The 16,208-nt window shown below is 43.9% G+C and overlaps 1 protein-coding gene across 2 annotated transcripts in view; it reads right to left on the bottom strand.

Moving 5' to 3' along the window:
• MYO1E (myosin IE) overlaps positions 1-16,208 on the bottom strand; it is a 213,756-nt gene that overhangs the window by 75,476 nt on the left and 122,072 nt on the right. For both annotated transcript variants that reach the window (XM_030318066.2, XM_032593630.1), the window contains exons 7-12: positions 15,661-15,792; positions 13,561-13,695; positions 12,024-12,156; positions 5,701-5,897; positions 3,010-3,090; positions 2,617-2,703 (exon numbers count right to left, since the gene is read on the bottom strand). In XM_030318066.2, the coding sequence (XP_030173926.1) occupies positions 2,617-2,703; positions 3,010-3,090; positions 5,701-5,897; positions 12,024-12,156; positions 13,561-13,695; positions 15,661-15,792 (765 nt within the window). The remainder of the gene's footprint in view (positions 1-2,616; positions 2,704-3,009; positions 3,091-5,700; positions 5,898-12,023; positions 12,157-13,560; positions 13,696-15,660; positions 15,793-16,208) is intronic.

Raw genomic sequence — 16,208 nt, 5'->3', positions numbered from 1 at the left:
TGCCTAACACAGGGGTCTACCTCACGACCCAGAGATCAAGGGTCACATGCTCTACTGACTGAGCCAGGCAGGTGCCCTATGCTTAGTAATTTTTATATTTAGTTTGAACCATATGACATTTATTACCACACTATTGTTTTTGATATACAAACAATAGCAATTTAATATGGCTTAACCCATAGGTCAAGTTACAAAATTATCTCTTTGAATTTAACCTACGAACAGCAGTACAGATTAGTCCTTAGATACTCAAGGGCTCGTCCCTCACTTAAGCCTGCTGCTCACTTAACTTGATGAGCACCACCCCATTCTCCTGGTTTCCCTCCTTCTTCACCAGTCTTGCTTTGTTAGCTTCTTTCCAGATCTTCATATGATGGGGAGACCCTGGGCTCCATCTTTCAGCCCTTCCTCTATTCTCAACCCTGCTTCTCCAGAGGATTTTAATCAATCCCACGGTTTTAAATAGCACCTGGAGGCTAATGACCCCCAAATTTATTTCTCTGGTCTAGACCTCCCCACCGAGTTCCAGGGTCATGACATTTATATTAGAGTCTGTGTTCAGATGTGTCACAAGCCTTACAAATGTAACTTGTTCAGTGGAGTTCTGATTCTGCATTTCCCCACCATTGCCAACCGTTCTCTTAGTCTTACTCTTCAGTATATAGCCTCACCATTGGCCCTATTATTCAAGCAACAAGGGTAGAAATCAAGAAATCATCTTGAATTCCTCTTTCCTTCTTAGCTCATTGCTAATTATTTTGAGCACGTGACATTGACTCTTCTTCTAAAATACATATCGAATTGGACCACCTCTCACTGTTCTACCACCTCTACTGCTATCATCATCTACACCCCCATCATTTCTTTCCCAGTCTCTTAACTGGTTTTTAAACTTTCACTCCTTTTTTCCCCCCCCAATGCTTATTTTTGAGAGAGAGAGAGAAACAGAGAGACACAGCCTGAGCAGGGGTGGGGCAGAGACAGAGGGAGACACAGAATCCAAAGCAGGATCCAGCCTCTGAGCTGTCAGCGCAGAGCCCGATGAGGGGCTCGAACTCACAAACCATGAGATCATAGTTGGACACAACCAACTGAGTCATCCAGGTGCCCCTCAACTTCCACTCCTGTTTGCCTTCCCCTCATCTCACTCTAGAAGTCTATAGAGCCTGGGGCGCCTGGGTGGCTCAGTCGGTTAAGCGTCCGACTTCAGCCAGGTCACGATCTCGCGGTCCGTGAGTTCGAGCCCCGCGTCGGGCTCTGGGCTGATGGCTCGGAGCCTGGAGCCTGCTTCCGATTCTGTGTCTCCCTCTCTCTCTGCCCCTCCCCCGTTCGTGCTCTGTCTCTCTCTGTCTCAAGAATAAATAAAAAAAACGTTAAAAAAAAAATTAAAAAAAAAAAATAGAAGTCTATAGAGCCTAAGTAATCTTTTCAAAAACACAAAGCAGACCAGGTCACTCTCTGCTCAAAACTCCCCCAGGGTTTCCCGTCATACTTACTATAAAATCTGAAGCTTCCACCGCGCCCTACAACATTCCTGTATGATCTAGCCTCTGCCTACTTCATCCGGTCTCAGCCCTACCACGCCTTGCCCTGGCTGTTCTGCTCTAGCCGCTCTGACGTGGTGGAAGGCTACAACACCAGGGCAGGGGTTTATGTGGAAACCACTGGTCGCTTCCATGACTTAATGTCCCCCCAAACAACCATTCATATGTGCAGCAGGTTGCATGTGTCCCCCGAGATTTCATGTCCGCCTAAAACTTCAAAATGCGAGGTTTGGAAATAGGATCTTTGCGATATAATTAGCTAAGGATCTTGAAAATGAAATCATTCTGGAGTTAGGGTGGTCCCTTACTCCAGTGACGGGTGTCTTTACAAGAGAAAGGAGAGGGAGATTTGGGCGAAGAGGGACACAGAGAGGGAAAGAGCATGTGAAGGGAGAGGCAGAGACTGGAGTTGCTGACATAGGACAGAGACACCAGGAGCCACAGAAGCTGGAAGAGGCAAGGAAGGAGTCTGGTCCTAGTGACCCTCTGGTTTCAGACTCAAGCTTTCTGAACTATGAGAGAAGTGATGTCTGTTGTTTTAAGCCACTCTGTTGACGGTACTTGGTTACAGCTATCCTAGAAATCCAGAACAACATGGTATCCAGATTAAAAGCGAACCTGCACAGAGCTTTGAGAAGAAACTATAAGTAAGACATGTTACTTCACATTAGAATGAAAAACACCAGCTTTGTCTGTATTTAAGGAAGATTGGGAGTCGAGCGGATCTGAGAAAATGAAGTTTTTCCTTTGGAACACAGTCCATGCCATAGACAATTGGGGTTGGAACTGGGTTTCCATTTTCCACTCGGTCAATGAGTCAGAGTAGTAAAAGCAGCCAGTAAGAAGTCCAATTTCACAACATCATTTGCTTAAAGGAGAAAGAAACTGTAGCAGATGGTGTTTACAATTCATAGACTAAAATGTCACAATGGCATATGGTTTTTCTGTCTGACTTTATTAAGTACGTTTCCTAATACAAGGCTAAAAGTTGAATCTAGTAAGAAAAGAGAGACATTTATGCCTTTTAAACGAAACAAGTTAGAAATCAGATGAAACAAGAGCGACTGCTTACCTGTTCTGCCTTTAATGTCAGTTCAATAAAAATCTGCTGTAATTTTTCATTAACAAAATTGATACAAAACTGCTCAAAGCCATTTTTCTAGAAAAAAAAAAAGGTTACTTGCATGTAATTGTTACTGCAAAATCATTATGAAGTCATTTCTTAAGTGATTTAGTGAAATGTTTCAGTGTGAAAAGTCTTAACAGAAATGTTGGAGGCATCAGTAGACAGCAACATAGTTTATATTTAGGGGAAACTAATTCAGTCAAGGTACATGAAGAACGTACAGAGGCAAAAATGAACTGCAGTGGGTTTTGTTTTCCCCCCATTACCTAGAATTCTTTATTTCAAGCCAGATGAAATGCATCACCCTCCCGGGGCCCCAGATATTCAAAATGGTCTTACCTGGAATATTTCAAAGCCATAGATGTCCAGGACACCAATGTTGTATTCTTCATGGTCCTTCTCCATTGCTTTGTTGATGGACTACGAGAAAGTAACCAGCATGGCAATTAACTTTTCTTTCCTATTAGAAAGGGACATGCATGCGGGAAAGGAAAGCAAGACTGTACACAGCAAATTCTACTGCCTGCTGGAAACAGGACGGCAAGATGAGAGGTGATTTGCAGCTTAAAAAAAGAGTCTTGGTGCAAAGTCAAGTACTCTGGGAAACCACCAGGATGCAAAAAAGCTACTGTTGCTTAATGATGAAAGCCATTAACTTCTGGCACTTAGTTTTTCTCAGGAAGTCTACAGAACTGGAAGAAAATGTCATCTTGGATGATTAAAGTCAAACCTATTTCATATAAAAAACCAATAAGACAACATCCATAAATATTATTTCTGTTGATCCTGTTCAGGAGCCATTTAATGCTTCCGTAACACAGCATGGGGGGGGGGGGGGGGGGGATATCAAGGCAGAGACAATCTCTGTTCCCAGGAGCTTATAGAGAGGGTGAGCCAGCTACAGATAATAATGCCAGTAATTATTATTAAAGTGATAATAATAAAAGGAGCCTCTGTGTATTTACCATTCACCCGTGGCAGGCTTTGCTCAGTGCTTTCCATGTGTTTCCATTAATTCTTGCTACAATTTTCCCAACAATGGCGATAACATTAGAATCCCTAAGACTGCCATGGGCTAAAGGCAGGGTCTAGGGGTCTAGGCCTAGTGTTCTGGATCACTGTGAGAAGGGATGCGCAAGCCAATGGCTAGACTTAACAAGAGAGGGTGGGTGCAGGTTCTAGGGGCTTGGGGAGGGCTGCAGGGCAGGGAGGAGCACAGGAGAAAGGTTCCTGGAGGTGGTGAACACCTGGATGAATATGGAAGCACCAGAAGTGTTTTCCAGGCCAAAAAAATGATGTGGAATCTTTTGTGAGCTAATGGGTAATGACACACAACACTTAGCCCAGTGCCTGGCACATGGTCAATGCCCAGTAAATGTCCGCTCTAATTACATGGGGCATCCGTCTGCTTTCACCACACAAAACATAAAGGGCAGGCAAAAAGGAAATAAGGTGGTAAGTCTAGCACTGGAAGGCACACTGAATAAAGAGACAAGAGATGTGGGTTCTATGGTCAATTCTGCACCACTCTCTTGCTGAATGGCCTTGGGCAGATGCACTAGTACTTAGGCTTAAGATTCCCTTGTCAATAAAATGAGGAGTCTGGACAAGTAAAAAGCATGACTAATGTTTAGTATGACCCTGACCTTCTACAAGAAGTACACAGAATAATTACCCTATCCTGCCCTGCCCTACTCAACCCTAACCACACCTAACCACACTTTAAGCCATATAGATGGTGGCTGGATTCAAACACAAACTGTTTGGATCTAATGGGCATATTGTTGTTCTTTGACTAGGGTCCCCCTAGGGTTCTTTCTAGCTTTAATATATAAAAGACAGAGAAGCAGAATATAGCTAGAACACTGTCAAATCACTTGGGTATAGTTCCTAGATTTATCACTTAATAGTAGCGTGACTTTGGGGAAGTTCCTTAGCGTCTCTGTGTCCAAGTTATCTGTAAAATAGGATAATAACACCCCAGTCACATGGTTGCTGTAAGAATGACATGAGTTATTTTTTCTAAAATACTTAGAATGGCATCTGGCACATAGTAAGGGCTACGTAAGTGTTTGCTATTACTATTCTACCATTTAGAGGCTATGGTGATTAAGAGACTGTCACTGGCAGTTCTATACTTCTGAAAGACTAATTTTCAGAATCTGTGATAGATAGATAGATAGATAGATAGATAGATAGATAGATAGAAGTATATGTGATTATGCCATTATAAAAACAGCCTGTGATAGTTCTAAAATATATCTAAAGTCTTTGACATGTTTCCCTTCAAAAGGTAGAACCTAATTCTCCTCCCCTTAACTGTGGGCTGTACTTAGTGACTTGCTTCTAATGAGTAGAGTACGGTAGGGTGTCAATATTTCAGTCCAAGGTTACAAATTAAAAGATTTCTGGCTTCTTCCTTATTCTCTCTCTTAGATCACTCATTCTGGGGGAAACCAACTGCCATGTTGTGACAATCTTCAAACATCCCCAAAGAAGGCTCATGTAGCAGGGATGTGAGTCATCTTGCCAACAGCCATAGGAATGTATCATCTTGGAAGTAGATTTTCCAACTCTAGATGGAAGACAAGTAGCTCCAGTCAAGATCTTGACTTTAGCCTCGTCCCTGAATCAGAATCACCAAGCTAAGTCACTTCCTGCAGCAACTGTGACAGAATAAATGCTTATTGTTTTAAGCCACTAATTTTGGGCTGATGTGTAACATAGCAATATTTAACAAATACAGTATTCTAAAGCTTTAGGCTCGAAAGTCAACAAAGTTTCATGACCACGGGTCTCCCCTTTTTCTGTTCTATAGTTCTGGCTTTACTGAGTATTTTGTCCAGAAGAAGCTGTTACCATATTAGCATCTTGCTGGGCAATTCTAGAAGTAAAAGTGGGATTCAGTGATCCCAGGGTAAAAGGATAACAGAGGAGTAAGCATTATAATGGTTATAAGGAATAAGCCAAACATGAAAACAAAGCCCTTAGTGATTTTTATAGCTAAAATGTGAACTTGTGATTACTTACATCTACCAAGAAATCAAAGACCCGGGCGTGCAGGGCCTTCGCAAGTGCATCCCTGGTGTAACAGGCCTGCTCCACGTTGAGGGTCACGTGGATGGACTCCGACTTGCCTCCCCACTTACTATCCATCTGCCGGCTTGTGAGCTTCTCTTTCAACCGGTCCTGGTTTATCCCCAAGAGATATGCAGGAAAAGCCAAAACTGTAGAAAACAAAATAAAGCATGATTTCTTTCAGAATTTTAACAATTCACTTCACAAACATGTGCAGGCATTTGTGTGTGTGTGTGTGTGTGTGTGTGTGTGTGTGTGTGTGTGCATGTGCATGGGTACACATGTGCACATACAAGACACCATCATTGGCCCCCCAAAACTTTCACTCTACTGAAGACTGCTTATCAGCAGTCCCACACACATCCATCCACTTTGTTTTTCTCAATTGTTCTATTACATGAGTCAATTCCTATGATGACTGAAACTTCCAATGGTATAAATCAGTGATCCAAGAAGGATGGCGAACCAATCTCCCCTACTGAGATCCCAGTTAAATGCCTAAAATGGACATCTTTCCAAGCTTGCAGCAAGGCAGCCCGGAAGGAACTAAATCAAGAGACATTTCTTTGGCTCCAAAAATTGTTTTCTTCCTTTCTGGTATGGTGTTTTCATAGCATTATTCCCAAAAATGTTGAAGCACCTGGTATCATGGAACTAACAATTACAAGCAATCAGATATTTACTGAATGCTTACCACATGTAGTGTTACTAGAGAGGACAGAACACAAAATATTAAAAAATCTTGAAGACCCATCTAGTTGACGCCTGGACACTGTACCAAATTCAGAAGCTTACTAAAAGCTGAATATGTAATACAGGCAGACAATAAAGTCCTAGAGGAATTGAGAACAGGAAGCTGTTACAACTTGCTGGGGTAGTCAAGGAAGATGTGGGATTTGGGTGGGGCCTTAAAGGATGAACAGGATTGGGGCATCTGGGTGGCTCAGTCAGTTAAGCACCTGACTCTTGATTTCAGTTCAGGTCATGACCTCATGGTTCATGGGATCGATCCCTGCATCGGGCTTTGCGCTGACAACACAGAGCCTCCTTAGGATTCTCTCTCTCTTCCTCTCTCTACCCGCTCCCATCTCCCCTTCCCCCCCCCCCACCCTGCCCCCTGGGTCACAAACTCTCTCTCTCAAAATAAATTTTTTTAAAAAAGGATGAACAGGATTTGCACAGAAGCAGAGGAAGAGAGAGAGGAGGGGAGGGCAATGGGACATGCACAGGTGTGGAAGCAGTGACTTAGGACACACGGTCAAGGTACAGCAAAGGGCCCAACATTGGCTACAGCTGAAAGTTAAGGTAGGTGATTACAAGGTCGGGGTGAATTCCCACAGGGGAGGTCCTTGAATGGTATATGAAATTTGGCCTGGAGTCAAAGGGGGCCTGGATGGCTTCTTGTGTGTGGGAGGGGGTGGTTTATAAGATTTCTCTGAGAGATGTGTCTGGAGCGAAATGGAGAGCATCGGTGTTATTCATGTCACAGCACACCCATCCCATCCTAAGGACATGTAGTAACATAGTTTTGGTCTTTGAATAGAAGAGCTGAATGGATGGCTTAGTAACTTATTTTAAGCCATGGAACTTGCCAAGAGGAAGGCTCATGATATAAATGGATTTTCTTGATTTCTGCTCAAAACACTGTAATGTGAATAAGTGACACCATGCTGGGTCATGAAAGAATGCTCAGATATTTTGCAGTATGAATGAAAGATTTACATGGACACAAATCCAAACTCTAAACCTGGGTAGCAGTCTTCTTTTTCTGCATGAAACTGTATCAAAAGTTTCTGATAAAAGGATTTTTGTCAAAGACTTCATGATAATGCTCAAAAATCACAAGCCTCCCAATAAAGGATAATCTGAATTTCACAGATGGTGTTAGAATGAACGGGCTGACATTTTCAGTATATACCTTCCAATGATATTAAGTCAGTGAATGCATTTTGAAGAAGTGTAATGCCAGAACAAGGTATTCATTATCTATGCTAGCGTTCCACAACAGTGCTCTGACTAGTAGAAGGGCTTCCTTTTACAAAGGGCACATGAACAAGATCAAGTGCACTCATTTGCCAATGGCCATTTCCTTTAGTTTGGTTTTAATGTTAGCACGTATGTTTAAGAATCTGGATGTGTCTTGGCAATGCAAGCTGGTGCAGCCACTCTGGAAAATAGTATGGAGGTTCCTCAAAAAACTAAAAATAGAACTACCCTACGACCCAGCAATTGCACAAATAGGCATTTATTCAGGGGATACAGGTGTGCTGTTTCGAAGGGACACATGCGCCCCCATGTTTATAGCAGCACTATCAACAATAGCCAAAGTATGGAAAGAGCCCAGATGTCCATCGACGGATGAATAGATAAAGGAGATATGGTATATATATACAATGGAGTATTACTTGCCAATCAAAAAGAATGAAATCTTGCCATTTCCAACTACGTGGATGGAACTGGAGGGCATTATGCTAAGTGAAATTAGTCAGAGAAAGACAAAAATCATATGACTTCACTCATATGATGACTTTAAGAGACAAAACAGATGAACATAAGGGAAGGGAAACAAAAATAATATAAAAACAGGGAGGGGGACAAAACAGAAAATACTCTTAAATATGGAAAACAAACTGAGGGCTACTGGAGGGGTTGTGGGAGGGGGGATGGGCTAAATGGGTAAAGGGCACTAAGGAATCTACTCCTGAAATCATTGTTGCACTATATGCTAACTAATTTGGGTATAAATTTTAAAAAATATAAAATAAAATTTAAAAAAAAGAAAAAAAAAAAAAGAATCTGGATGTGTCTTCCACTAAAGTGAAACTTACCTTCGCACAGAGCAAGAACATAAGATGTCCATAATAACTCAGACTGGACACGTGCAGTGTTGGTGTGAGAACCAAGAGACATTTACCGAGTGACATAGAAGAGGACTTTACTAAGGCGAAGCTACAATGTGGGTTATTATCACCATTGCCAGGCAGTTAGGCACATACATGCATCACTTAATAAAGTGGATATTATTAGCAATGGCCCCTCACTGTTTATGGTAACCACACAGTGAATACCTTGATACAATGAATAATTAGCCTCTATTTGTATATTCTGTAAATATGGGCTTTTCCCAAGCCCCTAACCATGCTAAAATAGGGACACAATTCAAATGCTTGGTAAAAATGTTTACGCCCTTATCTCTATGATCTCAACTAAAGAAATACAACAGTAGGGGCTAAGTCCTTGGGTCCTTATCTGAGACTGAAAAAGAGACATGCTAACTTCCATGTCTCCCACTGCTTCTATTAGAAGAAGACAGGAGTGACAGACCACAGGCACTTGAAAAACAAGGCATGGAATCTGGCCAAGAATCAGAGCCACAAGCTTAGGGAGAGGAAATCTAGTACTTGCTTTGAAAAAAATCCATGCCATGTTTTTCAAATACAAGCTTTTATGGCCTTGTATTTTCTTCAGAGGCCTGCCCTGGTGCTGAAATCACAGGGCTGCTCATATTGACTGCCTTTGGGCTGTGAATTTCCATGAGGGTGTGTGCAGGTGTGGCTGGAGAAGAGTGTCAGTGCAGAAGCTTGGAGGCTGTGGGGAGGGAAGGAGGGTGGAGGCATCGATTAATTTCAAAAAGCTGATAATAACCCCGGTAATGTTCATCAGAGTTATGTAGAACATAAAAGAACCTGCTAGGAAGCAATGTTTCAACGCATTTTGATAATGAAAATAGAGTTCTCTTGTTGCATTAAAGTGTAAAGCAAAGTTCGATTTAATTTTTCTGTTTACATCTAAAGTACAGAGAAGATGAACTAAAAAGATGTAGCAAAACAAAATTCCGTTTTACAAATACAAAAGAAATGGCAAGGTAAATGTGGTCTGTCTTTGGTGGTGAAGTTCTCTGCTCTCTCTTTTTTTCTATCCCAAGTTTTTATTTAAATTCCAGTTAGTTAATATACAGTGTAATATTAGTTTCAGGTGTAGAATTTAGTGATTACTGTGCTTTCTAATCCATTAGTAAAAGGAGCCGGGCTGTCCCTTAGTACTTCAGGTAGTTTTTACATAGTAATTTTTTTCTTTCAACAAAATTCAAAGGTGATTGTCTTTGAAGGAAGACTTGTTTCCTAAAGTATGTCATCTTACTATAGAGGTTATGACAGACACACATGTGCCTAACGTGAGGTTTGTTTGACTTCTCAGCAGTGTAAAGGTCTGACTCAGGAAATTCTATAGCTCCATTGGTCTAAGGTCAGGTTAACAGCAAAATCTGTCATCCCTGATGGCTGTTTTGCTTTATTAGGTAAGGAATCTTACCATTTTTTACTATAATAGCTGCAGAATGTCTGCTTTCTTCTGCTATAAGAACACGGGCTAACACTTCCCTCTAAAAATTTATTCCATGAGATAGACTCAAACATGAGTTATTCACTTTAATGTGTTCCTTCAGTACTGTAATAGCATCAGTTCTAAAACCACCTTCACACCCACCAACAGATGCCTGATTCAATAAAAGTATACGTAGCCAAACAACCGAATACTATGCAGCTAAAAAGGATGAAGCTCCTTAATGGACAGAATAATCTTCAGGATATAATAAGTGAACAAGCAACTGTAGAACATTACGTTTAAGGCTCCCATTAATGCACAAAAGTGAGAAGAAGAATGGCCGAGTGCAGTTGCTCTGAAAGGAATACAAGAGACTGGAAACCATGGTCCCCTCAAGAGAAGGGAACAAGTGGATGAGCAGAAGGGTAGGTGAGAGCACTGTGCTGAGGTAATGACTCCTGTGAAGAAAGGTATACCAACTGAGCAGGAAACAAATTATCAGAAGGAGGGCCCAATTCTTTGTTAGATCTCTTCGGTCTCAAGCACAGCCTTTCCTGATCTCTGTCACTCCACCACCTCCAATCAGGGCACATGTCAAGGCAGTTGGTTGCCAATCCTGGGCCTTGCCCAGTTGGCTGAGGAGGCTACTTCCTCCGGACATCAATGTGCAATGAACCACTTTTTGGCTCAAGCATACGGGGGCATGCTTGCTGTGACAGAGTGGTTTTGTTCTCCAGCATAAAGAAGTGATAAAAGAGTGTACTATCCAAGAAAGAGAAATTCAGTCTACTTCCCCAGCAACCACACTGTCAACGTTAAAAGGACAAGTGTTAATGACCCTCCTGGACACATATGCACATTTGTTAAATGTGATGGAAAACATACGTAAGTCTAGAAATATAGTTATTGTTATTAGGTCCTGTTTCTAGACTTTATGCACACCCATATATTTACTGTTTTCTACCCCGCTCCCTTCCCTGGTCAACATGATTCATCTTTCTCTTTATCGGATAGACATCAGAAGTCAGCAGAACTTCCCTCTTTTATCACAAAAGAAAACAAAGATATAAAACAAGGACCTTATTTGGAATGGAAATAGCCTCCCTGCGTTGTCAGCAATGAGTGGGATACTATTTATTGCTAAGCATCTAAATTTATCTCCCTGGAAGAATGCTGAGAAAGGAAGAAATGTCCTCCTGGGTGGCTGACGGCTGTGTGGGTTCTGAGAGCCGCCTGGAGAGCCAGCTGATGCCTCAGAGGCTGAAGTCACCCAACACGGTGCTTGTGGCCAACTGTGGCATGCACAACCAATAACGTGTCTCCGCGGGAGGGACCGACTTCTCAAAGAGTAAACACGATCATTCAGGTCTTCAGGCTTCTGACTACCACAGAGGTGACCATGAAAGATGATCTCAGGAATATCGACACAACAGCCAGTGCCCCTGCCCCCTGCTTTTTTCCCCCTGTTTTCAGAATCCAATCTAAGCCAACCCACAGTTGGCTCAATCTGTGAGCTTTCCTTATTGACATATACCTGATCATTTGCTCTTTGGGACCTTTAGGTGGAGGTAGACCCTCAAGGCCAGTTATTAGGAGACAAATCTTTTGGATTATTTAGCTATTAACTCTAATCTGCATTAAAATCTCACTTTAGTTTTAAACCTAGATGCAAAATTCTGCCAGACTCCCCCAAGGGTGATGGTAAACTGAAACGGAAATGATCTCATGAATGGTCTATTGGTGTGGGACATGGTGAGGAGGGCAGGTGCACAGGAGAGGCCCAGACTCTCTTAAGCCCATTTGCTCTGTCTCAGCAGGATACAAGACTCCTCATCTTTTCCCTAAATCCTCGGCTGACACCTTAGCAAAAGGAAAACGGCAGGCAGCTTCTGACAGAAGCTAACTGATTGTTCACCCACATTCAACCGCCGTCCAATGCCGGAGCTACTCACACTCCTCACTCTCCACAGCCGCATAATTGCCAACTTCCTTGAAGCTGATGTTCCCCAGGTGGAGGACCCCTGCCACTATCTGTAGGACCAGCGTCTGCTCCTCGGCGAAGATCCCGATCACGTTCATCGCGTGCTGGGAGAGAAAAGAGAAATGATCCAGATGAGCTGGTCGCCAGCTTTGTAAGCATGTGATAAAGAAGCCAGAGCTGAGATTGAGTTGTGTAGAGTCACACGGGGCTTGGCTGGCAGTGGCAGCTGGAAGGCCTCGTAGGACACCGTCACTGACCGACACACTCACGTGAGAAGTCTGAGTCGCGTTGGAAAGGCAGTTCTGTCTTTAGATCCAGTACGTGATCCCCCGGGGGTAAGGGCAGGAGAGCTCCAGGAGCAAAGATACACACAGGGAGCAGCAGCTATACCCCACAGTCACCAACCTGTCCTTGTCTCCTGTGGAGCCCTTGATGCCACCCGCCTCTCTCCAAGGGCACCAATGTCCCCTTTCCAGCTACTCCAAGGAGACCTTGGAGACCTTTCGCCTCACCAGGAGGGCTGAGCATAGACTGTACTTGCGAGAGGATCTTGATTATAAATCTCCAGCAAATCAAATAAAAGCGTTGTTAGAAAAGTTTTGTTTCTCAGGTTTGTTAAATTAAGTAAAAACAGCCAAAATGCCGAGACTTATTCATCGGAGTCCTAAGAGAACAATACGCTAGGACCAATGCAGGCCTCTCATCTGCACTTCTTCTCCCAGCTCCTTTGAGGTCATCTGGCCCCTTGATGCTGTCTTCATCCCTGCACCTGCCTGAGCAGCCTGCCCCCTCCAAACAGCTCCCCTCCAACTGCACCCCGACTTGCCCTGTTGGGGTCCCCTTCTTGCGCCTGGGTCTGGGCTGAGGGATGGGCCTGGCAGAAAGCTGACTCAAAAGGCAGAGGTGGTGTGGTTCTTTGAGGTTCTTTTGGGCGAACACCCCAGCTCCAGAAAGTTCTAGATTGACTTATTAACTTGTTTCCCTGAAGATGTGACCCCTCGATGATGTAGCTAATTTCATACTTCGTATCACAACATGCACCCAGAGTGAAGGACCTGGAGTTAGAGGGTCGCCCTCTGACCGTTCAGTGCAGGGGTGAAGGGAGAGCACTGGACCAGCCCCTGAAGGTGTTGGAAAAGATCAGAAGGGTGGTCTTTGCTTCACCTGTCTGAGGAAACAGCTCAGCAACTGCATAAGCTCTAGGCAAACAGGGATGGTAAATCTATTACCTGCAACAGTGCTTACCAATTCATCAGAGCACCTGCCGGGGGAGGGGAATGAGGAATTCACATTTTTTATCCATTTCAACTTATTAAGTGGTCCTCTGGCACCTGGGCACATGGCTATCGAATGGTGCTTAAGCGTGTTTAAGGAAATGCAATGCTTACGGCAGAATGAGGTGGAAATTCCATGCGGCTCTTTGCTTGGTTCACCCTCCCTGCCCTTTCTAGCACAGGCAACACTGGGTCCGGAGAGTCCATCCTGCCTGGCCCCGTGCCAGCACTTACCAGCGTTTCCTGAAATTCCCGCTTGTCGTCAATGTCATCCACCTGGTAGGACCCAGAGAGGTTCAGGTAGCAGTAGTAGTCCATGCTGGTGATGCCGAGGCTGTGTTTCTGATCTTCAGAGGCGCCCTCGATGAGCTGGAGCAAGAGGAAGCAGGGCGGGGTGGGGGGGTGGGCTGTAGTGTGGCCCACCACCCAGAGGCACCAGAGGCAGCACTCCCGAGCCCAGGTAGTGTGCACTTTCTGACCCCGCCTTCTAAAATGATGGGTTTCAGGATAGCTGCTCCCCTTGCAGTAGCCCCAGATCATCTCTGCAAGTTCTAATTCTCAACTCTGGTAAGACCCGCAAAAGCTGAGAATTTCCCCTGTCCAATAAAGAGAACCACAGTGCGGCGCTCGCGAGACCCTCAGAAGAGTGGAAGAGAAGCCAGATTGTAATTATTTCGTTCCTACTCAACTTGCTTATGGCTTTATAAAGTGCGGAGGCCCCTCTATGCTTCTCTCTGCAGGACGCAGAGAAAACAGCAGCCCCGGGTCCCGCTCCCTGCCATTCTGAAACCTCCTAACCAGTGCGCTGTCCCACAGCTTTCTGTTCCATCTCTGACCCTTGCCTTAGGTCTGAGCAAGACCCTCTTAAAGGGCTCCCATCCGTGGTGTGCTAGAAAAATATTCAATAATCAACTCTAGGGGAGAAAAATGGATGTGTAGTGTTTGCCGAATGTCATGGTGTGAATACTACCACGACTGATTTCAAACTCCCAAGAAAATACCACTGAAGGAGGAAGTGGGGGGAGAGGCACACGGCCTGTGCAAGCTGACTCCAGCAACTGCCAGCTCCAACCCTGCAGGATTTAGGAAAACAGAGATAGCCCAGCCACACTTCTGCATCTTGGTCAGGTTCCTCGACATGTCCTCTCAGCTCCACAACCCGAGACGATGGAACCTCACGTCCATTACGGATAACTTCTAGGTCACCCATAACATCAGGGTCCCTTAGCTTTCCTCCGTCTCCTCAAAAGAGCTTTGTGTCACCCCCTTCCTAGTTTTCCCCTTCTGTTTCTCTCCCCCATTCACACCACACTGCCCTTCATTTGCATCTTCACCCCCCCCCCCGTTTTCAAGTCTCTCCCATCTACAGACACGTGCTGCTCTTTGCCGTAAGCCTTTCCTTGCCTCTGAACTTCTGCAAGTCGCAGAATCTACTTCCTCATCACGCGCCAGCCACCTGGAAGAATGAAGTGCCATCATCTGAGACAGCTGTCGAATTGAAAAGACTGTGTTTGAGCTCCCAACACAGTTTAACTTCCTTCTAATCCAGCGATCTTCAAACGATAACAAAGTAAAACTAACACAAAAAAGAGCCGCAGGTCTTTCTTCGAAGAAATTCTGAGCTGGACCCCCAATGTATATGCTAATATATAAGCCCATACATAAAGAAATTGTTTTGGGTATCATTATATTTCTTAAATACTTAAAAACATTTTTTTAAAAGTAGTTGAATCTGAGGATTCCTGAAACCTTGGGACACAATCTAAAAGCACCCTGCACACTGCTTTAGCACCAGACTCTGTGGCCGTTCTGGGCACCCAAGTCAAAACTTCGTGACCTGGGATTAAAGATCCTTAGTCTTTCCTCTGACAGCTCCCCTCCGGGAGACTTCCACCCTTGCCACCTACCTGGTTGAGGCCCGGCCATCACCTCCACAGTTTTGTTCGGGCCACCTGACTTGCCCAAGCAGCCTCCCCACCACGTTCCCCTATGTGCCCTCAATAACTCTCCTTAGCATCTCAGCCATAGCTCCCCGCGTGAATTCCTGTCTGGCAAAGAACCCATCACTCCTACTTTTGTTTTGAAGTGATATTAACACTGTCTTGAATATTTAACTTTTGGGAAATTTTTGTCATCTCTCCTCAAGAACTTACTCTCTTTGTGGGTAGGGACATTCTCATAATTTTTTGCACATTGACTTATACAGACTATAGTAATAAATACTCCTTGGCTTGACAGACTAGATTGTCTAAACCTGAGATCTGAGAGAAAAAAAAATCTTTTTAATGTGCAGAAGGAATAAGGAAATAGGAAAGAAAAAATATAAAGGAAAACCTGGTAAAATATGTGAAAACTCCTCTCTCCGGGGTTCCTCATCACCACCCTGGATTTTTCCAGAAGGAAGTTGGAGATCTTCCCACCATCTGGTTCCCCACCTGGACTGAACTGGATTTCAAAGTATTTTCCCTGTAAGAAAGTTGGGGATTTCCTTCAATGGTTGGTGAACAGAAACATGATGTTCCAAATAGGCTTTCAATACAGTATATAATTCAAGGAAATTCATTAATGAAAGATACATTCTGAATGATTCCCAGTTCTGGTCTAGACTTCCTCACTTCTTCCTATCAGACAATAACCAGGGCTTTCGTCCAGTCACACGATTCTGTATTGAGAGAGAGAATCTATCGTTCCAGCCCGACTAAATAAGGATATGCTGAATTCCTTGCCCATTTTCCCCAGTGGGTGCTTGCCTGTGAAGCCGGAAGCGGTAAAGAATGGGACAGAAAATCTCAAGGTTCCCTTGATCTAACGAGAGCGAACTCTATCAGCCTCTTTCAGGGGAGGCAAATTTTCCCTCTGCCAGACTTATTTTCATGGCTTTG

Source organism: Lynx canadensis, chromosome B3 (genome assembly GCF_007474595.2).
Source record: "Lynx canadensis isolate LIC74 chromosome B3, mLynCan4.pri.v2, whole genome shotgun sequence".
NCBI classification, from domain to species: Eukaryota; Metazoa; Chordata; class Mammalia; order Carnivora; family Felidae; genus Lynx; species Lynx canadensis.
This window is presented reverse-complemented; position numbering and strand designations above follow the sequence as displayed.